Source organism: Schistocerca cancellata, chromosome 7, assembly GCF_023864275.1.
Source record: "Schistocerca cancellata isolate TAMUIC-IGC-003103 chromosome 7, iqSchCanc2.1, whole genome shotgun sequence".
Classification (NCBI taxonomy): Eukaryota; Metazoa; Arthropoda; class Insecta; order Orthoptera; family Acrididae; genus Schistocerca; species Schistocerca cancellata.
In genome coordinates, this window is record NC_064632.1 from 162,249,963 (window position 1) to 162,275,843 (window position 25,881).

The 25,881-nt window shown below is 40.1% G+C and overlaps 1 protein-coding gene across 1 annotated transcript in view; it reads left to right on the forward strand.

Annotated features, from left to right (window-relative positions):
- Positions 1-25,881, forward strand: part of LOC126092062 (uncharacterized) — a 147,073-nt gene that overhangs the window by 87,208 nt on the left and 33,984 nt on the right. The window contains exons 9-12 of the mRNA XM_049907474.1: positions 4,572-4,789; positions 10,303-10,516; positions 17,015-17,236; positions 20,969-21,091. Of these exons, the coding sequence (XP_049763431.1) occupies positions 4,572-4,789; positions 10,303-10,516; positions 17,015-17,236; positions 20,969-21,091 (777 nt within the window). The remainder of the gene's footprint in view (positions 1-4,571; positions 4,790-10,302; positions 10,517-17,014; positions 17,237-20,968; positions 21,092-25,881) is intronic.

Below are 25,881 nucleotides of genomic sequence, written 5' to 3' on the forward strand. Positions count from 1 at the left end.
AACCACCACTGGTGACTGCATTGGGCATACTGGCACTACCTTCTGCGACCGCGAGGATCGGGGGAACCTTCCAGCACCCTCACCTCCAGTGAAGTCACAATGGACACCGCCAAACACTCTCCCTTCCCTTCTCACAACCAGAAATAGAAGGGACGAGGTCTTCACCCAGACCTTTCTGGCCCCAACAGAACTGTCCGTAACATTTATGCCCTTATACACCTGTTTTGGGGGGTGGGATCTGGTATTGTGCACCACAGAGATTGAATACCTGCCAGAGGGTATGGACTTAGATGGCTGTTAGGTTGCACTATGGCTAAACAGCACTGTGCATGTGGCAAGAGAAGTTCCACTGTCTCGCCACATGAATGCAGTGGCCAGTAGTGTTCCACGTGGCTGGTATATAAGTGGCAACCTAGCACACAGCTGGTCAGTTCAGTGCTCGTGTTTGATATTGTCGGATCCATCTCCACTGTTCTAGGACTGCTTGGTAACTACAATGCTTGTCACCCGATTACTCTCTTTGGTCACATTTTGGATTTGTCTCTCTGCTGCTCTTGGCCTTGGTGTCATAACTGTGGCAAAGGTTTCACTTAGTGGCTCATTGTTGTCTATTTTGTTTGAAGTTGTCCTGGTCTGTTGTCTTGTCCACAGTCTGTCTGTGATGTTTTGCTTGCCTACTGCTACTCTCGTCTGTTGGATTCCTCCATTTCTCCATTATTATAGAGTTATGATGTGTGCATAAATATCTTCCTACTCACAGATATAGCATATATCCTGATGCTTTCACGTATGACACTGTCTTATGTTGAGTTGGAAATGCATGTGACTATACTGCAGTTGAAGGTGGTGGAACGGGTGTTGCACGTGGTCCAACTTAAAGGGAATGACCCAGAGCATGATAAGAGGTAGTCGGAGCAACCTTTCCCAATGTCCTTTTGATAACAAACACACCACCTCTTTCCTAATCCTCTTAACCAACTGCATCCTGCCCCACAGTTATTGCCGGCCGGGGTAGCCGAGCGGTTCTAGGCGTTACAGTCTGGAACTGTGCAACCGCTACGGTAGCAGGTTCGAATCCTGCCACGGGCATGTGTGTGATGTCCTTAGGTTAGTTAGGTTTAAGTAGTTCTAAGTTTTAGGGGACTGATGACCTCAGAAGTTAAGTCCCGTAGTGCTCAGAGCCATTTGAACCCACAGTTATTGCACTTTTAAAGGCTAAATCTGTAGTACTGCAATGGGTACTCACATGGCACCTTTCTTTGACAACTTATTTATGGACCATCAGGAGGAATCATTCCTATTCAGTCAACACCTAAAGCCCTTTTGTATGGTTCAGATTCATTGATGGCATTTTCACGATTTTCAGTCACGGCAAGGACAACCTTTGCTCTTCCCTCCAGAACTTCAAAACTTATTTCCAAATCTGCTCCTTCTCGTCCTTCTCAACTCATCCAGCCATCTTCCTAGATGTCAGTCTTCACCTCTCAGATTGCTCCATAAATACGTCTGTCCATGTCAAGTGCACCAGCCTCAGTCAGTATCTCCACTTTGACAGGTGTCACCTGTTTCATGTCAATAAGTCTCTTTCTTACAGCCTTGCCACCTGGGTTGCCAGATTTGCAGTGGAAAGCAGGGGAATGTTGAAATATACGGATAACCTTATCAAAGCCTCTATTGGCATGGCCGTGAAAAGCTCAACCACATCCTCCACCAGATCTTTGACTACCTCTCATTGTGTCCTGATATGAGTGACAGCCCACCCAAAATCCTACCCACTATGCCAAGGTAGTGTTCCACCGCACACCCAGCCTACAAAATACTTCTTAAATAATAGAACCCAGAATGTTGTCCTCGACAGTGAGATCCTCCACCAGATCTTTGACTACCTCTCATTGTGTCCTGATATGAGTGACAGCCCACCCAAAATCCTACCCACTATGCCAAGGTAGTGTTTCACCGCACACCCAGCCTACAAAATACTTCTTAAATAATAGAACCCAGAATGTTGTCCTCGACAGTGAGTGTTTGTCAGAGACAAGAGTATTGCCAGGAGTGCCCCAGGGAAGTGAGATAGGACTGCTGTTGTTCTCTGTGTACATAAATGATTTGGCAGGCAGGGTGTGTGTGTGCGCGTGTGCGTGCTCTAGCTAGAAAAACATCTAGAGCTTGGAAGCTAGTGTGAATGATGTTTTCTGTTTTGTGTATCTGTGCTCTGCCCATCAATCTGCTCTATGTGAGTGGTTGTCTTTCATTTATTTTATGATTGCCCCAACGAGGAATTTACATTTTTATGATATTTATGTATATCTCACACAAGGCCACTGTTGTCTTGGTATTCTATTCATTAAGAATGACATGCTGTGTATTATTTGCTGGGAACTATTTAATCCAATCAAGCATCTACTCTGATATTCTATATACTCATACTTTATTAACTAAATTACAGCATGGAATTGTTTTGAACCGCAAATGAATAAGGCATCAACCTGAGTGCCAGTAATTACTATCTTCTGGGTTTTGAAGACGAAAATAATGAGTTGGTTTCACAAGTTTGTTGCCTACAGAACCGATGTAAGATCCTATAGTGGAAATTTTTGGTCTTGAAACAGGTCATTAGACATCACCATAAAATATAAGGAGCAATCAAAAAGTTTCCATTTGAGGGTATTGCTGCAGCGTATATGCAACGTAGCACAGCTCCAATGTGGCAGTATAAGCAGTGACTTGTAGACAATGGGTTGATATGGATTTGTGTCATTCTGACATGCAAGCAGTAAACGCAGAAACATGAACTATGGTGATGTTATTACCAAATGTGTCCAAACAAGACCAGCATGCTGTTATTCTTTTTTTCGCTCCCAAAGGACAAACACTGGCAGACATCCATTGGAGAACAAAGAATGTGTAAGAGGCAGTATGTCCGTTGAAAACCAGCATTTTGGAATGGTGTGCGACATTAATGATAATGCAAGCCCCCGTATTACAGATGTCATAATGCAGAAGTTACACCAACTCAAGTGGGAGAGACTTGAGCGTCCACCCTATAGTCCTGATCTCTCCCCAGTGTGATTATCACACCTTCGGTCCCTTAAAAAAGGACTTGAAGGGTCAACGATTCCGGCCAGACGAAGATGTGCAGCAGGCAGTTAGGGAGTCCTTGACACAGCAGGACACATTGTTTTACCAAACAAGTCTCTTCAACTGGTGCACCGGTGTGATGACTGTGTCAGTGCTCATGGTGATTGTGGGTGATCGACATGCTGATTCTGGACTGTACGGTCTTTGAATGGGAACTCTTTTATCGCTCTTTATACATTCTAAAATCTGACATAATTGATGTGGGCCTATAGTTGTTCATACATGTTCTACAACTCTTCTTGGAAATTAGAATGATTTGCATATTTTTTCAATAACTTTGAACGCTTTGTTTCTCCAGTTTTGTATGAAAAACTGTTCAACACCTTCTCTAAGTAGTGAGTAGCAATCTATCCTAATTCATATTGTTATGCCCTCCTAGATTTTCCGTTGTTTGACTTCTCACTGTGTGTAGTATTTGGTTTCATAGCCTTAGTGGTCATTTATCACTTGAATAACACCTGCAAGTTGTGGTCTGCAGGTGCACAAATGGAGGATGATGTATGTAATTATGTGTTTTCAAAGTGATAAATTTAATTTATCAGTCTTGTAATGAGCATTGTGTACCTTGGAGATATTGAGGCACTAGTTATGACACAACTCAATACATGGCATGTGGACAGTTTGGTGCAGAGTTTTTCAATAGTTTTCCATATATGTGCACATGAATCATGTGTTATTCTCTGGTTTTGATTATTAATGCATTTACACTGAATGAAATGACACAGTAAGAAGTTTGGACTGTTTCTTTGTGTGTAACATGAAAAATAAATGTAAATAATCTTTCTGAACATGGTTGAATTACCCATTGTGCGTTGTGTATTAAACTGGGGACATAGAAACGATGGAGAAGCTTCATCCCACCATAGCCCTAAATGGTTCACAACCCCACAACAGGCCACGGCAGTCACCCACCCCACTACTGCCCCACACCTAACCCAGTGTTATTGTGTGGTTTGGCCCCAAGTGGACCGTCCCCTCCCCCCTCCCCCACGAACATCTCATACCGGACAAGTGTAACAGCAAATGTTTGCACGGTAGAGTAATTATTGTGTACGCATACACGGAGACAGTGTTTTGCGCAGCAATCACCGACATAGTGTAACTGAGGCGGAATAAGGGGAACCGGCCCGCATTTGCCAAGGTAGATGGAAAACTGTCTTAAAAAAGATTTGCACGCTGGCTGGCACACTGAACCTCGACACTAATCCACCGGGTGGTTTCGTGCCGGGGATCGGCATGCCTTCATGCTAGGGAAGCAGCATGTTGATTGCACGGCTAGCCAGGCGGGCACTGTGTTACCCATATTTGCAGTACTTTACTTATGTCCTTCTCGGCAGCTTTCTCTTGTAGCATTTTAGGTGCCTTTTGTGTACTATAAATGTATTGTATATTGATTTTCCATACTCACCCCTCCTTTTGTTTGTACTCTACAGCCAGACACAACATTACAAGGATAGTCTCTTCCCATCATATCACACGTCAGTAGAAGACTGGACTGCAATAGAAGACTCACTCGTACATGAGTATTTGCCTGCTGCTAAAGAAAGTATGATGATTAGTCAGTTGACTATGAGAAAGGAAGTGGTTGATGTAGAGACACAAAATTTGGAGTGGAGAAAGTACAGTTTATTTGAGGCAACTGTTAAAGATGGTAAGTGAATTACATACTAGAAATTCGTATACACCTACTGTTTTTTAGTTACCCTTTGAAGATTTGCTCTCCATCCATTGCAGCAATATACAAATTTAGCCGTCTCAATTTTTTTTCATTTGTAACCCATTTCATAAGGTTGCTTTTCTTTGTGACCCCATTCATTGTCATAAATGTAATTAGTACTACTGCGTGGACACTATCTTTTCTTTTCTGAAACCCTGATCAAGTAAATTCTTGCACATAAAGAATATTCGAGGAAAAAACACATGAACTAGGTAAGTGTATTGTTAAAGAACCTTGATTAACCCCTTGTTGTGCCATTTTGTTTGATGAAATCTGTACCTAAGCCATTGGAACATGTGAAAGAGGCCACAGGGATGTGCGAGATGGTCACTACACACACACACACACACACACACACACACACACACACACACACACACACACAAACGGAACTCTACACTATTTCAAATAATACTTTAAAATATAAATATAAATTTTACACACAAGTCATACTTTAATAGAAATTATAATATTCATAGGCGTCTTCAGGTGTGACAGCTGGAGAAGGACTGTAATAACATGATACCTGAACAAATATTTTGTCAACAAGAAATGTAATTGCATTAAGAAATGCTTCCCTTGAACAAATGTCTAATAGAAAATACCTTCAACTCTAAAATTTAGTAGCCCTGCATGGCACATTATTCTCAAAAGCACTGTGGCAGATGTAATGCCATTTAACCCTCTGTCCATTTTCTTGTTATTTCATTTCATACTTAGTGTTTCATGCACATTTTGCACATCCTGATCAGTCTTTGTTTAGGCATATGATCAATGTGTGTCCAGAAATGGGCCCAATATTGTGTTTGGAGTTGAAGTGGTGTTTCACCTAGTGATGGTTTTCCATGCTTTTTGTTGTCCGGCAGTGGGACATATTTTAACATAGACTCTGCTATATTTATTTGATTATCAATGTATGTTTCCTTTCTTTGGCTGTGAATTACTTTTTGGATTATAAACCTATTGAATAGAGGCATATCCAACATACATAAAAACTGTGGCCCAACTTTTGTTCCACAAGTGTGACTCATAATGTACAAGTTTCGTCTGCATTTGTTTCCATGAGTCTCATTCATTAAAGTATGACATGTGGTTAAAGTAGTGCATTAAAACACTAACAGTGGAAACAAACAAGAAATAAATAATAAAATTAGAAAATTAATTAATTAATAACATACAAATAGAAAAATTGAAATAAGATAAAGTACCATTAATGCCATTTGTGTGACTGCTTTATTCCGACACAAGAGTTTGCGGCATGGTTTAATGTCCATTACTGCTACTACTAACACAAAATCTTCACCTATAGTATTAATATAGTAAGAGGCTTCAAAGGATGCTCTTAAGTGCTTCTTATCAATCAATATGTGGGAGTCAGTAGCCCTTTTTGTATTGTGTAGTATTCCAGGAGCTGTAAAAATAATGATACAGTTCTATTGGAATACGAAGAATTTTTGTAAGTTGGTAGCTCTTTAAATCAGTAAGCTTTCATTTGCTAAGTGTTCACTGAAAATCTAGCACACAGGTCTGTCTTCAGTATTGCTGGAAGGTTTCATTGTATTTTCCTTTTTTCATGTGAAGGCACAGTGTCTGCAGTTTTATCTATTTGTACATACCTCTTAGCACTGGATGTTTCTAGTGCTGCAGAATCTACAGATTTAAGTGCTTATGCATTGCTAAGATACGTTGGATTATTTTTGGGTTTGAAACATTGCCAGACCATAATTTGACACAGTTCACTTGCTCGTTCTGAATTTTTACTCCAAGGTGTGGGAGGAACACTGAACTATGTTAAATGGAATTCTGTGCGGTAATTGGAAAGTCCTTCATGGAATATAAATAATCAGGGTGTATACGTTCTGGGACATCTGGGAAATTTGGCAAAAACCTGGAAATTTTTTCATCTGGGTGAAAACTGGGAAAAACCCGGGAATTCTTTAGAATTCTGGGAATTTTTCATTGTTTTAGACTTCAGTTAAATTTTTGTAATTTTGACTGGTAAAAACTGATAGCAGATTGTTTCAAAGGCTTTAGGACAAAGACCATGGAATACTTCATAACAATAAATTGCTGCCGACTAGCGTGACGTCACAAGTCAATTGTTTACATTAACTTCATCTGGGCAGCTGCCCGTGGGCTCACACCCATGTGCGATTGAGTTTTGTATGGGCAATGACTTCTCCCACTGCCGGCTAGTTGAAGTGTGGCTGTTAGCTGTATCTGCAGTAGCAACAAGCAGCCAGATGCTATCCGGAAAACTTTTTCTGGCATGCCCAAGATGCCAGGTTCATATATGTGTGTATGGCAGTCTGGGTTGTAGTGGGGAGGGGGGTAAGTCTCCATGTAAGCCGTGTTTACGTTTAGTGATTTTGCTGCTTCCTCTTCGTTTACACTTCTCACATCAAATGAAAACAAAACGGATTTCTGTGGTTGGGAGCTATCAAGTGCATTAAAGTACATTCACATAATTAAGGAAGGCTAAAATATGTTATTAGTTCGTTTTCTGATTTTATTTTACTTCCACATTTTTGGCAGTCAGTCGCCTTGAAGGACAATGAAGTTATTTTTGTCAGTTTGATAAACAAATGTGGCTTTTATTAATCTTTTCCTCCAGAGGCAGTCAATTTATTAGAAACATAATGTTTCATTCTGCACTATTGACTAGTTTCAACTGTTCACTGAATTTCAAGTGCATATTTTCATCTTATGGTATGTACGGAATTATGCCTTAATAAAGAAACAAATATGAGATAGTACAGTACTGGTACTCTAAGAAATTTGCATCCCAAAAACAGCACTGAAAGCATAACATCAGGTTGGGACCTACTTCATTGGGGATTCAGACATATGAATGCGCACTTTAAGCCGTATTATGCATTTTAGTATTGTGTACGAAATTCTGATGCTCTTGAAGTATCCTATTTCTTTTATGATGTCATGTAAGATCTCTCAATACTATATATGTACGGACATTTGGGCCTCCTATGTCATTGTAGCTGCCCACGTGCAGTAACGCCTGTTTTCTGGTGCTCTCTGGCACCTGCTGAAACGAAGCTATTTCTAACAGGTTGCAGTAAAATATTGCGAATGGTGCTTTGAAAAGCATTAGTTTCAAAGTAAATTTGGTTTTACGCAAGATGAATTATGTTACATGTTGAATGTGCAATGAATTTCTTTAATGACAGAGCGTTTGACTCTCATTTAAAACTTAACGCATTGAGCGGAAATGTTGCTCCACATCACAGATCTTTCCAAAACTTTTTTTGCCTAATTTTTTCGTTCTCTGAAGTTCCACGTTGTTGTATATAAAACCTTTACCATTCAAGGGATTGATATTTTTACAACTCCAACTTACTGCCAATTATCAGGAAAAAAGTGTATTTTTCACCTTGGAAGATGTGTATTTTCACATTTGAGAAAGTGCGTTTTTAACCAGGAAATCCGGGAAAAATCTGGTAAATATTTTTGCTTGGCTGCATATACACCCTGTTAATGAAAGGAGTATTGATAAAAACTCACCGAATAGTTCTATTGACAGGCACTAAACTTCTAAGTGGGTAAATATTGTGACTGAAACTCAACAGTTAGCAAGACAACTGACCACAACAGATCTCCAGCTATTACTAACTGTTCGCACTTAGATATGGTAAACTTCAACATAGCTAGTCTGTGAGTGGGATTGCTGGTACCTGATGGCAGTTCATTAACTGTTGGCCAAAAAAGAGGCAACAGAATAGCCAATGCCCACAACAAATTAATTTGAAAATTTATTGTTAATGACAACTGACCGTTTGCAATAAATGTGAAAAACTTTAACCAGCAAGTTTTACAACATCGTAATCAATGTTAATACTTAGAATAAAATCTGTTTCAGCATTTTAAAAACAAAATGTCTATTACAATTGGTATTTCGATCTTCGTTGCAGCATTTCTCTCCCATACAACTGAACTGCTGGTCCGTGAGGATGATCTTCCATATGTACCATCCTATTTCGGTTGCCATATGACAGTGGACATCAGTTCCCTGAATGTTGTTGGACTGTTCAAAGTCAAGATCACTGTGAAGGGATGACTGTACATAAAGGCAACAGCAAATCAGCAGCTTGCACCCTGGGGTCGCATTTTCCTGGAGCAAGTGCAGATTGCATAGTAGAAGTGCCACACAGTAGTTGTCATGTGGCTGCTTTCTTTCCTGGTGAACCTGGGCATTGTAGAGCTGCTGCCTGGTGAACACAAGCAGTTGATTGGACTGGGCTCACTGGCAGGCAGGCCATCAGCAACTTGTAGCCATTCTCTCTGTTCATGCTGTTGAAGTTCTCAATTATTTGCCTGCTAATCTCGTGCTAGAGTAGCACAGGCAGTAGGCTTTTGCATGGCCTCCACAGGCTTATTGTCCAAAGAAATCAGTTGTCACATCACAACTGAATTAAGATGGTATATGGAGAAAACCATCACCAGGAACCTACAGTTTAGTCGGCTACATGAGTCATTGCTACTGCCATAATTTGACCAACATTGGCTAATGGTACTAGTTTTTAGTGATCCATGTCAAGGGAAAAATGTTCATTGTACTACCACTATCTTCACATTCTGATATTAGCTATTAGTGAGACAAGCTGATTTAGGAGAGTACATCAATCTAACAGCCTGTCTAAAAATATAATGTAACTGTATAGATAAAAAAATCTACTCATCAGTCAGTGGCAGGAGAGCACAATATATAGAGGTTAAGGGAATTTGCAAGCTTTTGGAGACAGTGGCTCATTCTGGCAGAACATTTGAAGAGGAAGGACAGAGGGATGATGAATAACAACTGCCAAGATTTAGGAAATGAGGAGAGTTTGGAAAAGTCAGCAAGAACCCTGGGGAAGGGGAAGACTTACAAAGTGGGATGAAAAGGAAAGTTTGATTGTTGTGGACTGCATCGGATGAGATCATCCAGTGCAGTCCTCAACAATCTGACTTTTCTTCCCATCCTGACTGTTAAGTCTCCCCTGTGCCCAGGATTCTGGCCAACTTTTCAAAGTCTCTCAATTTCCTAAGTCTCGCCATTCATTTTTTGTCATTTCATGTGTTATTACAAACATTGTGGCTACAAAATATACAAATGCAGTCTGGATGCTCTTCCCTACAACTGTTTAGATCCACAAAGTCAAAAACAGGACTAACTATAATGATAGCCAGCCTCTGAAGGGAGACAGCACATTAAGAAGAAGAAGTGTTATTGTTGTTATTATTATTAAGTGGTTATATGTGTTTAATTTTATATAATTCCCGTTCCACTAGGTAGCAACTGAACTTTCACAGTTTTATGGTGGAATACTGAAACATAATTTGGATTTGCTTATGAACAGTATTGTTATAGTGAAACTTTACTTTGTGAATGTTCTTCCATAAAGCTGCTTCTAATCCATAGTGATATACAATAGTTCCTTATATGTTGACAGATGCAGTGACAATGTTTGTTGGAGGACCAGTATGGGCAATGGCTTGGTGCCCATTGCCCTTGAGGCTATCACTACAAGCAGATCCACAAAATACAAAACAGTATCTTGCCGTAACTTGTCATAGAAATATGGAGGACCAGTATAGTGTGTCACGGTCATACGATGGACCGGGGATTATACAAATATGGTGTTTTGAGGAACTTGACAATTTAAAGTAGGTATCTGTCTGTGTTTATTGTTTTATTTGTAACAGAAAAATATGTTTCCTGATCATGTTACTTTTGAGAGGTCAGTTGTTATTTAATTCCAGCTAAAAAATAAAAAAAAAGTTAGTAGATAATAATGAGCAATTTCAGATCCTTTCAGACTTTATTGCAATTGAATTGTTGTTGTTGTTGTTGTTGTTGTTGTCTTCAGTCCTAGGCTAGTTTGATCCAGCTCTCCATGCTACTCTATCCTGTGCAAGCTTCTTCATCTCCCAGTACTTACTGCAACCTACATCCTTCTGAATCTGTTTAGTGTATTCATCTCTTGGTCTCCCTCTACGATTTTTACCCTCCACACTGCCCTCCAATGCTAAATTTGTGAGCCCTTGACGCCTCAGAACATGTCCTACCAACCGGTCCCTTCATCTTGTCAAGTTGTGCCACAAACTTCTCTTCTCCCCAATTCTATTCAATACCTCCTCATTAGTTACGTGATCTACCCATGTAATCTACAGCATTCTTCTGAAGCACCATATTTCGAAAGCTTCTATTCTCTTCTTGTCCAAACTATTTATCGTCCATGTTTCAATTCAATACATGGCTACACTCCATACAAATCCTTTCAGAAACGACTTCTATACTCGATGTTAACAAATTTCTCTTCTTCAGAAACGCTTTCGTTGCCATTGCTAGTCTACATTTTATATCCTCTCTACTTCGACCATCATCAGTTATTTTGCTCCCCAAATAGTAAAACTCCTTTACTACTTTAAGTGTCTCATTTCCTAATCTAATTCCAACAGCATCACCCGACTAAATTCGACTACATTCCATTATCCTCGTTTTGCTTTTGTTGATGTTCATCTTATATCCTCCTTTCAAGACACTGTCCATTCCGTTCAACTGCTCTTCCAAGTCCTTTGATGTCTCTGACAGAATTACAATGTCATCGGCGAACCTCAACGTTTTTATTTCTTCTCCATGGACTTTAATACCTACTCCGAATTTTTCTTTTGTTTCCTTTTCTGCTTGCTCAATATACAGATTGAATAACATCGGGGAGAGGCTACAACCCTGTCTCACTCCCTTCCCAACCACTGCTTCCCTTCCCTTTCATGCCCCCCGACTCTTATAACTGCCATCTGGTTTCTGTACAAATTGTAAATAGCCTTTCGCTCCCTGTATTTTACCCCTGCCACCTTCAGTATTTGAAATAGAGTATTCCAGTCAACATTCTCAAAAGCTTTCTCTAAGTCTACAAATGCTAGAAATGTAGGTTTGCCTTTCCTTAATCTAATTTCTAAGATAAGTCGTAGGGTCAGTATTGCCTCACGCGTTCCAACATTTCTGCAGAATCCAAACTGCTCTTCGCCGAGGTCGGCTTCTACCAGTTTTTCCATTCGTCTGTAAAGAATTCGCGTTACTATTTTGCAGCTGTGACTTATTAAACTGATAGATCGGTAATTTTCACATCTGTCAACACCTGCTTTCTTTGGGATTGGAATTATTATATTCTTCTTGAAGTTTGAGGGTATTTTGCCTGTCTCATACATCTTGCTCACCAGATGGTAGAGTTTTGTCAGGATTAGCTCTCCCAAGGCTGTCAGTAGTTCTAATGGAATGTTGTCTACTCCCGGGACCTTGTTTCGACTCAGGTCGTTCAATGCTCTAACTCTTCACGCAGTATCATATCTCCCATTTCATCTTCATCTACATCCTCTTCCATTTCCATAATACTGTCCTCAAGTACATCGCCCTTGTATAGACCCTCTATTTACTCCTTCCACCTTTCTGCTTTCCCTTCTTTGCTTAGAACTGGGTTTCCATCTGAGCTCTTGATATTCATACAAGTGGCTCTCTTTTCTCCAAAGGTCTCTTTAATTTTCCTGTAGGTAGTATCTACGTTACCCCTAGTGAGATAAGCCTCTACATCCTTTCATTTATCCTCTAGCCATCCATGTTTAGCCATTTTGCACTTCCTGTCGATCTCACTTTTGAGACGTTTGTATTCCATTTTGCCTGCTTCATTCACTGTGTTTTTGTATTTTCTCCTTTCATCAATTAAATTCAATATTTCTTCTGTTACCCAAGGATTTCTAATAGCCCTCATCTTTTTACCTACTTGATCCTGTGCTGCCTTCACTACTTCATCCCTCAAAGCTACCCATTGTTCTTCTACTGTATTTCTTTCCCCCATTCCTGTCAATTGTTCCCTTATGCTCTCCCTGAAACTCTCTACAACCTCTGGTTCTTTCAGTTTATCCAGGTCCCATCTCCTCAAACTCCCACCTTTTTGCAGTTTCTTCAGTTTTAATCTACAGTTCATAACCAACAGGTTGTGCTCAGAGTCCACATCTGCCCCTGGAAATGTCTTACAATTTAAAATCTGGTTCCTAAATCTCTGTCTTACCATTATATAATCTATCTGAAACCTGTCAGTATCTCCAGGCTTCTTCCATGTATACAACCTCCTTTTATGATTCTTGAACCAAGTGTTAGCTATGATTAAGTTGTGCTCTGTGCAAAATTCTACCAGGCAGCTTCCTCTTTCATTTCTTACCCCCAATCCATATTCACCCTTTTTGAATAATTTCTTTTATTTTATCACACATTTCTTCAAGATCTGCAGAGCTAGTTGGCATATAAACTTGGACTACTGTAGTAGGCGTCAGCTTCATGTCTGTCTTGGCCACAATAATGTGTTCACTATGCTGTTTGAAGTAGCTTTCCCCACTCCTACTTTTTTATTCATTATTAAACCTACTCCTGCATTACCCCTATTTGATTTTTTATTTATAACCCTGTATTCGCCTGACCACAAGTCTTGTTCCTCCTGCCACCGAACTTCACTAATTGCCACTATATCTAACTTGATCCTATCCATTTCCCTTTTTAAATTTTCTAACCTACCTGCCCGATTAAGGGATCTGACATTCCATGCTCTGATGTGTAGAACGCCAGTTTTATTTCTCCTAATAACGAAATAATATATAAATTCTCCTGATAACAAAATAATATATAAATCAATCATTTCAGTGGTCGATGCAAATGAAAGTGTTAATTTCTCCACCGAATTTTTTTAATTTGATGCAAGTGTCAGGATTGCTTTACATCGTTTACTATTAAAGGTATCATTACCAATTATTTTGATGACAGATTTAGGTTAACGAAGATTATATACTGGAACAAGGAACAGTTATCAAAATAATATCAGGAAAAGATAAAGGAAAAACAGAATTTATTCTGAGGATTCTGCTTGTTTCTATCAAACTGCTGTTTCAGTTCAGAAGACTGCAATTTCCAGTAAGATTAGCATTTAGTATCACTATAAGTAAGGCACAGAGATAAATGTTAATATGATGCGGTATTAAATTGAAAGACGTGTGCTTTTCTCATGCTCAGTTATATGTAGCTTGCTCTAGGGATAGGATACCCAAAGAATTTATGTATCTACTCACCATATAACAAGATGAGAAATGCAACTCGTGCGCAAGTTCTGTGACTGACTGTGTCATATTTAAGTAAGTATGAAATATAGTGAAAACAAAATAAAGTTTTTTTCACTAAATTAAATACAACTCTATTGAGAGTAGAGCTTTACAATTTCTGTATTTAAAGGTTGATTCTTTTAGGGTATTGCTCAGGTTTGAGTATCAGATGCTACCCTTGGTTCCCATATCATGTATTGCAGGGTTGTATGGTGGTAGCTGTTGTGTTTCTGGAGATATGATTGCTTGAAGTGATCACTATCACATTGTGGTGGTCACCAGGATGCCTTCAGTCTTTTTCACAGGAATGTATATTTTAAGGCAAAAAGTTAGAGCTTTATCTATGTTGTTGAGCTTTTATTAATATTTTTGAATTTTTTGAGTGTTCAAAAATATTCTCAATTGTTCTATGTTGTAGAAAGTTCCTGACATATAATTTTTTGTGCCTAAGTTCTTGAATGTTTTGTAATATTCTTCAGTGTTCTGTAAAGTAGTGGTTGGCGGAGTACTTTATTTGAAATTAAGGTATTGCTGAATACTTCAGTGGGTTTAAGAGTACTAAAGAGTATTCTTGAGTATTTGAGACTACTTTTTAGCATGGCATACTAACATTTTTACTGCTTTTTGAATGTTCATTTTTACTATATCCTCAAATATTCTCAAGTGATCTGAAATGTTTTCCAGAAAACAAATGAAAATAAAAACCATGTGAAACATGCCTTTTTCAGCTAGTAATGAATCAAAAGGATCCACATTCTTGCAAGAACACAGTTTTTATTCCCCAAACACGTCTCAGATGCGACACCTTCTGTGGATTTTCCTTTTGTAGGTTTCGAAAGATACGTATATAAAATTTTATGTGGATTAGGGATATGAATTTGTTTACATCTGAGTTTTTTCTGATGTTTAGATTACACATGCCAGTTGGACTTTACTTTTTGTTACCTTGTGTGCCTAACGGCTGTCAAAGGAAATCAGCATACACAAAGATGTTAAGGCAGTATCTATATTGTCATTTTTTCTTAGAATACAGCTTCAAAACTATGTATTCAGGTAAATAAAGCTTGTGTAGACTTATTTTGACACTGATAGGTGAAGCAAGGATATAAGAAGCAGAGTAGATAGGCAAAGAAAGCAACTAGCATAGGCAAAGAGAGCATTCCTCTCTGAAATAAGTCTACTTATATTAAACATAGACCTTAATCTGAGAAAGAAATTCCTGAGAACATATGTCCTAAGTACAGCTCTGCTTTGAAGTAAAATTGTGGACTGTGGAAAAACTGGAAAATAAGAAAACTGAACTACTTGAGATGTGGTGTTGCAGAATAGTGGTGAAAACAAAGTGGGCTGATAAGGTAAGAAATTAGGCTTTCTGCGGAATTGATGTGGAAAGGAATACATGAAAAATTGTAAGTAGGGCAACAGACAGGATGAAATAACATATGGTCAGGCATTGGGAAGTAACTCCATTGTACTAGAGGGAGCCGTAGAGCACAAAAATGACAGGGGAAGACTGAAATTGGGATATACACAACAAACAGTTGAGGACATTGGGTGGAAGTAAGACTGAGGTAAAGAGGATGTCACAGAAGAGGAATGCTCTCTTGTCAAAAGTGAACGTATTGAGAACCATAGTTTTTGTACATTTGTAATATTTATAATTGGTAATGTTTTCATTTAAGTTAACTTTTTTAAACCATACTTGGAACTGATTGTTGTTTACGTTATAAACCTCGTTACAGAAAATGTAGTGATGGCAGGCCACATCAGACCAATCAGGAGACTGATTGAGAAGAGGGGCGGGCGTTGACATACCGTTTGTGAATGAATCAGGAAGGAGGTGAAATGATTGAGGAGCATGAAATACTGTCTGCCAGTTTTGGTAAGGTGGCTTGCAGAGTTTAGATGTTTGTACAGTATAAAGAAAGTGAAGAGGGATTGGGACTGTTGGCAGCAGCCAAATATGGACAAAGATTCAGTCTGGCCACAAGACGGCAATATGCCTGCTCACAGGATAGCCAGGACAGAAGCATTTCTTGAGAACTTAGATATCCAGAAACTTTTGCATCAGCTTTACAGTAAATAGGTTGTTCAAAAACGAGAAATACCATCAATTTGCCTCTTCTTGAGTCAGTAGCTTCAACTGTTTTCAAATTACCACCCCAATGAAATTTATTGATCGAAGATAAGGCATCAGTTCATACCACTTGAAGGAGGAAAGAATGTGTAAATATAAATATGGTAATGAAAAGTTGCTGGTAAAATGAAAATAATTTTAAGGAATAAAGGTAACAACCACTGAATATTTGAAGCACTGAATCATCAATAGGGGATAGGGATGTTAACAGGACAGATACTGCTGCCAGTTTACAAGCAAATCCTCCTGAGCTATAGTGTGTGTGTCTGTATGTGTGTGTGTGTGTGTGGCAGCAGCACGCGTGTGCATGAATATGCATATGTGTATGTGTGTTCTAAAGCTCAAAAGAAGGATTCACCTGAAAGTTAGCAAACTTCTCTGTGTAGTTCATCTATCTATGTGTATAAGAAGAGCTGCCCTTCTTTGAACTTTTTTGATGTCATTTGTCAGTCCTGTTTGATAAGGATCCCATACCACACAGCAGTACTCTAGCAGAGGATGGACCATCGTAGTGCAGGCAGTGTCTTTTGTTTGCTAGATGTGAACTGCCTATGCTGAAAAATTGATGTTAAATATTATTTATTTGTTTTTCAACCCATCCTGCTGTTTCAGTTTACTGTAACTGATTATGACAATCATGTGAAATTCTTCTACCTTGTTATTTTTCTAGTGTTAATTTCCACTTTTTTGTGTTAGTTGTTAATTGTTTCATACTTTCTTTAGAGGCATATTGTGCCATTTTACTGTCAGAATAATGTTCATTCATTTAGCACTAATATTTGCAAGTAAAATTCACATTATTTTGAAGGTACATGTTAACTGTACTGCAGAGAAAATTAGATTATATACTTATGTACATGTATTTCTTCCTTACTTTCCAGGTCACCCCCAATTCCGTCACTTACTCTTGGGATAGCGCACAATTATGGAGCAATTTGGTGTATGGAATGGTGCCCCTCAGGTTGTTATGAAAGGAACGGATGTGAAACGGAAGAGAAACACCTGCAACGTTTAGGCCTGCTGGCAGCTGCCTGCTCAGATGGTTGTGTACACATCTTCTCAGTTTGTCATCCTGATGAACTGAGAGAATGTGGATGTGGCAGGTACTAAACATAAGACCAACAAAAGCATGTTGATATTATGCTTTTAATACCCCTATACAATACATGTCTACACTGTCTTTTTTCAATCATATTTGATAATATGTGTTTTTGAGTGCTGTATACAGAACTTTCATTATTAACAATGTAAGAAAAGACAGATTGCTACTTACCATATAGAAGACACATTATGTTGCAAACAGCCGCAACTAAGAGACATTTACAAAAGCTATCGGCCACATCCTTCTTCAGCAAAAAAGAAGCAGAGAAACACACACCATTTATACATACAAGTGATCACATCTCGTGCAGACATAATCGGCAGCTCAGGCCACTAATGGCCAAAAAGTCAGCTATCATAAACATACAAAATCACCCAGCACAACTTGGAAAACATTCTGAACAAACAGTGATGCACAAATGTTTTTTGTGTAATTTTTAGTTTCAAGTGAAATATTATCCTTAACAGCTACGTGTTGGTGAAGAGAGTTATTGTTACTCTGTCAGTTGCTATTCTTGTGACTTCCTTTATTGTAAAAATTTAAACCACTGGAGGTGGATACTACTTTGAGGATACTGTACCATACAACACATTTCTCAGCAGAATGAAAAACATAAAGCTGTTAGTGACACTTAATGAATACTGACAGTTATTGTATGCCAGGGACACAAAGCACACTGTTCAGAGTAAAGTGTCCAAAATATCAAAATATTAGGGACCTCAGTGCCCACCTTTCCACACATTGGATTTGTGTGTTCCATTTCAGCACCATCAGTCTTCATTCTGCAAGTGTGAATTTCCTCTCCAGCTTTTAATTGGTTCGAGTACTTCTTTTGCGATCTTGTATTAATTTCTGTGCTCCCAAAAATTTGTAGTCAAACAGTCTGGTGGTGGGCAACACTGCAACCAAAACTGGAATGATTAATGAAGCAGCAAGTGGGATGCAGCACAGGAGGAAAATGAAAGGGAAGAGGGGTGGTGGATATGTCTGCCTGTAGTAGAAGTATACGTGTACTGTATAATAAACACAAGCATTGTATTGCAGAAGAATAGATACTGTAAGAAGAATGTCAGACATGACTACAAATTTAACAAAGTAAGAAATGAATTTATATGTACAGTGAGGCTACGGGGGCTGGAGGGAGGGAGAAGGGGGCAGCAGTAGTGAAAACGAATGGGAAAGACAGAAAGCACATTAGAACTGATGGTTACAGTGTAATGAAAATAACGAAAAAAATAACATAGAACAAGGACAAAAAAAAGATAGTATTTCTGGAAAGAAAGACTACTTACAGTACCGAGAGAAAATTTACTGTGGCTTAGTTTATTAGTGCACAACTGCTTTACAGCCTTAAACTGTGCCCTTATGCTGGGACAAGTTCCATCAAAATTGATCAGTTCCTTGGCAGTGGATAAGTAGTTTACTACAGATTTGTTCTCACACTTCATCAGAAAATATTTTATATGCGATCTGACACAAAGGAAATGAGACTCGTGCTACAAATTTGTATACATACCAGATATGTTCATATATATTGGTTGCCACTTCCAAAGTAGAATCAGTTTGGATCCACATTCATCCCCATTCACTCCTTCCACAGCTCATAATGTTTATACACTTCAGTTTCAATGAGGGACGCAGCTACATTTGCTTACCAGTGGAGTCTGTAGTAAGCACCGCATTGATCAGTTTTGATTAAATAGTGCACAGTATAGGAGCATGTAAGCTGACTATCATTCGTCCACTGATACCTCACAGCCAATACGAGGGTAATCCCAAAAGTAAGGTCTCCTATTTTTTTATGATTACATAGACCTGTTTATTTCTACAATGGTTTACATCAGTTTACAGCTTGAACACTTTAACTATTTTTCGACATAATCACCATTTCTGTCGATGCATTTTTGTAGACGCTGTGGCAGTTTTTGTATTCCCATGTCATACCAGCTTGCCACCATGCTGTTCAAAAAGTTGTGAACCTCTTCTTTCACCTCGTTGTCAGAGCTGAATCGCTGGGGCCACAATTAATGCTGACATGTACTGTGAGATTCTGAAAAAACTCAGACGGGCAATTCAGAACTGGAGAAGAGGAATGTTGAGCAAGGGCATACACATTCTCCATGACAACGCTTGCCCGTGCATTGCTCAGCAAACCGTTGCTCTCTTGCAACAGTTTCAGTGGAACATAATCACCCACCCACTCTATAGTACTGACTTGGCACCCAGTGACTATCACCAGTTCCCTAGCTTAAAAGAACATTTGGCCGGAAAGCAATTCAGCTCCGACGATGAGGTGAAAGAAGAGGTTCATAACTTTCCGAACAGCATGGCGGCAAGCTGGTATGACATGGGCATACAAAAACTGCCACAGCGTATACAAAAATGCATCGACAGAAATGGTGATTATGTCGAAAAATAGCTGAATGTTCAAGCTGTAAACTGATGTAATCCATTGCAGAAATAAACAGGTCTGTGTACTTATAAAAAAATAGGAGACCTTACTTGTGGGAATACCCTCTTAGTTTGTTAGTAATACAAGCCATCTTACCTTTGTGAAGAAACAACACAACTTTGACACTACCCAGCAATAATCAATTCTTTTTAGAGGTGTTAGGCATCATACTGCGATTTACATTCCACCCCCAGCATTTTGCATTATCATTTAAAATGATAGTGTGTTACATGGGAGAACTTTTACAATATGTGCAACTACACAGAATATTCTGTTTTATGGATCTATTTAAACCCATGCATTATTCCACCCCCTTCTTCTTTAACTTCACCAATGATTTTCTCTTTCACTTCCATTCTTAAAACCTCTGTACAGATACTCATTAGATTCTTCCATTGCCTTACTTACTTTGCTGTTACATCTGTGTCACATTCTGCCTCCACTCTGTTTCCTACCATCGACAATATTGGATCACTTACTATACACCAAGTGAGGTAGTGGTGTGTTAAGGTACTAAACTTATATTCGGCACAGTATCAGTTCAAAACTGCATCCAGCCATTCAAATTTAAGTTTTCCTTGGTTTCCATAAATCGCTTCATGTAAATCCTGGGATAGTTCACTTAAAAATCAATATGAATGATTTTCTTCCTTATCCCCGCTTTAGCTTCATGTATAATTGTCTCATTGGTGATGTTATGTTTAACCCTAATCTTCCCTGCCTTCCATTCTTTTTTGGATCACTTACTGCATCTGTTTACCAACACACTTACTGTGTTTCTCTCTCTTTAACTTTTGGGAGAACACTGATTAATTAAAAAAACGCAAGAACTGTTGATTATCATCACTGTTGTGTACTCGTGGTTGTACTGTAAGATGTGTGGTGTGCCATTTTCCTTAAATTTGAAATTGGTGACAGAAATAAGTATTGTCGTTGACCATAGCATTCTGCTTATCAGTGGGAGGCAGTGCAAATCACTTAACTTCATCTGTCTGTGAAAATCTTGTAATTCCAGTAACCAGTAACTCCATTATCAAAAAGAGATTTAAAAGTGCATTGATTTCTCTAATATGCAAGTAACTAGGCTTCTATTATATAGTTACATATGTAGCAGCATTATCTATATCACTTCATACATTTTTTTAAGAAACCATTTTTGCTTCACCCATAAAATTTAACAAAATGGGGTTATGAGGTTTTCACTGCCTACTATCAGCATTATAAATAAAGCTTCCAGTTGATACTAAGAGATGACATATAGTTATTAAGTGTCATGCACAGGTACCCAGTCTTCAAGACAGAACCTGTTGTGTCACTAATTCTGGAAGAGGAGGCAGATATAAAGCTTGGTGGTACAGACTGGCAGTGTCTTCGTTTGTCATGGAGTAAAATAAAAAATCACAGGTAACTTATTGCTTTTACTTCATCTTAGTAGATGTAGACCTTTTTCCCATGAAAATTGTTACCACAGATCATGCATATTGTGTAAATTTAAATTTTTTCCCAGAAAGGAGTAAAGTGATATAAAATGTAGTTTGTGGCACATTAGTTGTAGCATGTTACATTCAATTTATTCACACTTTTTTTGTTGGTACTTCTTTGTGTTTTCCTTTTGTTTACCATGATAATGGAGCTCACATACATCTGAATAGACACACAATCTAAGAATTTGATTAACTATAGGAATGTGTCCAGAATATTTTCATGAACTATCTATATTGTATGTGCTTGATTTCTTTTAACAACTCTAGTACAGATACCGCAGCAACAGACAAAATACTGATGTAATTCTTCATGCTTTCCCAACGATCTGTTGACATCTTGGATATTCGGGAATCCAGCCGGATGTTCGCGTCGTTCTCGCACGATATTTCAACAGCGTGCCTCGCTGTCATCTTCAGGTGCCACCTGAGACTGTTCCTTGGGTCGATCGAGTCCAGTATTTATGCCTGGAAGGAGCTGGGCGTTCCCTAATTGGTCCGCGCTGAGTCAAGTGTTCTGTCTGTGGTCCGCGCCTGCCAGACTTGGCTTCAGTGGACCCCTCCAATCACGGATGTTCCGACTGCCGTCCGTGCCCATTTTGGCCGTCCTCAGCAGTTGTGGTCATCATCTGAGGTGTGTCCGACCCGATCTGAGATGTTGGGTACTCTGTCTCTTGACTGTTACTATGATTTCCACTTCTGTTTCGTGCTGGGCACTCCACAATCTGTCCACACCACATCGTGTGTTCCGTCTGCAGTCTGCGCCCATCAAATGCGGCTACATTGGACCTCTCTGGTCACCGGTGTTCCGACCACCATCCATCCGCACCCAGCCTGGCCGTCTTCTGAAGTCTAGTTCATGTTCTGGGATGTGTCAAATCTGGTCTCTAATGTCTGACAACTTGTCTCACGGCTGTTCTCTTGGCCTCCACTTCTATTTCTTGTAGAATCCCGGAGTATCCTGCATTGAGTTTTCACAAGCTCAAGTGCTGGATTCCAGGCAGTGCTGATTCGGTATCCCGAGTCACGGTTGATTAGATTGTCTGTGACCTTAATCTCAATGGCTTCTTTAATGACACTGGCCCAAAATCTTGAGGTCTGTGTCACAATCATGGTGTCATTGTAATCCACTGAATGACCAAGTTCCAGACAATGCTCTGAGATGGCTAATTTAGTTGCCTGTCTGGGACTGGTATGTCTATGGTGTTCTCTACACCTGATGTCCACAGTTCTGGTGGTCTGGCCAATGTATGACATCCCACACTGGCATGGTATGTTGTAAATACCAGGCTTGCGTAGCCCCAGGTCATCTTTTACATTCCACAGCATAGCCCCAGTTTTGGTGGGTGGGCAAAATACGCTCTTGATTTCATATTTCTGGAGAAACCTGCTGATTTTGGGAGAGAGAGGTCCGGTGTACGGCAGGTATGCCATCTTCTTTGCCCTTTCTGGTTCTTCTTCTTCTGGATCTTTTGGCTGATAGGCAAGTTGAAGTGCCTTCTGGATCTCTCTAGAGGAGTATCCATTTCTGCTGAACACTGATCGTAAGGGTTCTATTTCTGTGGCCAAACTATCAGGATCTTACAGAGTTTGTGCTCTGTGGATCAGTGTTTTGAACACTCCATTCTTCTGTGCCGAATGGTGGCAACTGCTGGCTCGTAGGTATAAGTCAGTGTGCGTAGGTTTGCGGTACACACTGTGTCCAAATGTGCCGTCTGCCTTTCTCTTCACTAGAACATCCAAGAACGGAAATAGTCCATCCTGCTCCATTTCCATTGTGAACTGAATGTTCGGATGGCAAGAGTTCAGATGTAACAGGAATTCATCTAACTTCTCCCTACCACGGGGACAGATGGCAAAGGTTTCATCCACATACCTAAAAAGCGCTTGGGTTGATATGTGGCTGAAGACAGTGCCTCCTCTTCAAACCTTTCCATAAATAGGTTGGCCACCACTGGTGATAGAGGGCTGCCCATTGCCACCCCTTGTGTTTGTTCATAAAATTGACCCCCATATAGGAAGTATGTCAAGGTCAGTACATGCCTAAATTGGTCAAGGAGAGCCCCGTTGGACTTCTCTCCAATAAGTTCAAGTGACTCCTTCAGTGGTACCCGTGTGAAGAGAGACGCCACATCGAAACTAACCATGATGTCTGTGTCAGTGATGTGTTGCTGGCTCAGCCAGTTCACAAGCATGTTCGCAAGGATGGGGTTCCTCTGCGACCTATTGTCAGCAATATTGGCGCAGCAACTTATCCTACTGCGAAATACCTGAAGAAGATGTTGACACCACATATGGGTAAATGTGCACATCACATCCGGAACTCAGAAGATTTCCTGCAACGGCTGAGCCAGTAAAACATTCCTGCTACATCTGAACATTCAGTTCACAGTTGAAATGGAGAAGGATGGACTACTTCCGTTCTTGGATGTTCTAGTGAAGAGAAAGGCAGATGGCATGTTTGGACACAGTGTGTACCGCAAACCTACGCACACTGACTTATACCTACAAGCCAGCAGTTACCACCATCCGGCACAGAAGAATGGAGTGCTCAAAACACTGGTCCACAGAGCACAAACTCTGTCAGATCCTGGTAATTTGTCCACAGAAATAGAACACTTACGATCAGTGTTCAGCAGAAATGGGTACTCCTCCAGAGATATTTAGAAGGCACTTCAACTTGCCTATCAGCCAAAGGATCCAGAAGAAGAACCAGAAGAGGCAAAGAAGATGGCTACCTGCTGTACACCGGACCTATCTCTGCCAAAATCAGCAGGAGTCTCTAGAAATATGAAATCAAGAGCATATTTTGCCCACCCACCAAAACTGGGGCTATACTGGGGAATGTAAAACATGAACTGGGGCTACGCAAGCCTGGTATTTACAACATACCATGCCAGTGTGGGATGTCATACATTGGCCAGGCCACCAGAACTGTGGACATCAGGTGTAAAGAACACCATAGACATACCAGTCGCAGACGGGCAACTAAATTAGCCATATCAGAGCATTGTCTGGAACTTGGTCGTTCAGTGGATTACAATGACACCAAGATTGTGACACAGACCTCAAGATTTTGGGCCAGTGTCATTAAAGAAGCCATTGAGATTAAGGTCACAGACAATCTAATCAACCATGACTCGGCATACCAAATCAACACTGCCTGGAATCCAGCACTTGAGCTTGTGAAAACTCAATGCAGGACACTCCGGCATTCTACAAGAAATAGAAGTGGACACCGAGAGAACAGGTGTGAGACAAGGTGTCCGACATAAGAGACCAGTTTTGACACATCCCAGATCATGAACTAGACTTCAGAAGACGGCCAGGCTGGGTGCGGATGGATGGTGGTCGGAACACCGGCAACCAGAGAAGGCCAATGTAGCCATGTCTGATGGGCGCGGACCACGGACGGAACACACGATGTGGCGCGGACCGATTGTGGAGTGCCCAGCACGAAACAGAAGTGGAAATCATAGTAACAGTCAAGAGACAGAGTACCCAACATCTCAGATCGGGTCGGACACACCTCAGATGACGACCACAACCGTTGAGGACGGCCAAAACGGGCACAGACGGCAGTCGGAACATCCGCGACTGGAGGGATCCATTGCAACCAAGTCTGGCAGGCGCAGACCACAGACGGAACACTCGACTCAGTGCAGACCGATTAGAGAACGCCCAGCTCCTTCCAGGCATAAATACTGGACTCGATCAACCCAAGGACCAGTCTCAGGTAGCACCTGAAGAAGACAGCGAGGTATGCTGTTGAAATATTGTGTGTGAATGGAAATGCGCAAACATCCGGCTGGATTCCTGAATAAGATGTCAGACAAAATACTGTCATCCATTTTGTTGAAGGAATAAGCGTGTAAGGAACTTTTCATCCAGACTTAACTACAAATGGGTTGCTTCTTATTTTGTTGCCTTATCTTGCTCTTAGTGTATAGTGTACTTTGATAAACAGTGTCACAAATTAAAAGTTTCAGTTTTGTCTTGTTGAGTAGTACATTGGTTTACATCCCTTGCTGCAGGTTCAAAAAAATGGTTCAAATGGCTCTGAGCACTACGGGACTTAACTGCCGAGGTCATCGGTCCCCTAGAACTTAGAACTGCTTAAACCTAACTAACCTAAGGACATCACACACATCCATGCCCGAGGCAGGATTCGAACCTGCGACCGTAGCGGTTTCGCGGTTCCAGACTGTAGCGCCTAGAACCGCTTGGCCACTCCGGTCGGCGCTGCAGGTTCCATACTGCATTGATTGTTGCACTCGTGCTCATAACAACTATTGTTCCTACTCTGAAGCATGTTGTCAAACATAATGAAGGAGCAGTTTTTGAAATTTACTTATATCAAGTTCACTGTGGTTCAGAGCCCATCTTAGATGGTGGGTATGCCTGTAACTGGTTAGGTAAGTCAGTTCAGAGGTCAGAGGACATCAGTGGGCTGCCACATCCAATACAACCATGCCTAATTAAGCGCTTTGGCGTCAAACAGCCAGTGGTTTGAGGGCTGCTATAGGTAGTTACATCATTTGCAGTAATGGTTATGATATCATTTTATAAGAAAACAAAGAAAAGCATAAATGTCATGAAGTCAGAATTAATGTGGCGTGAGGTACTAAAATTGGGATAACCTCATAGCAGTTTCAGTTCTATAAACATATAAAGTATATAATTGCAGGTCTAGCAGAGATCTCATTGAAGATT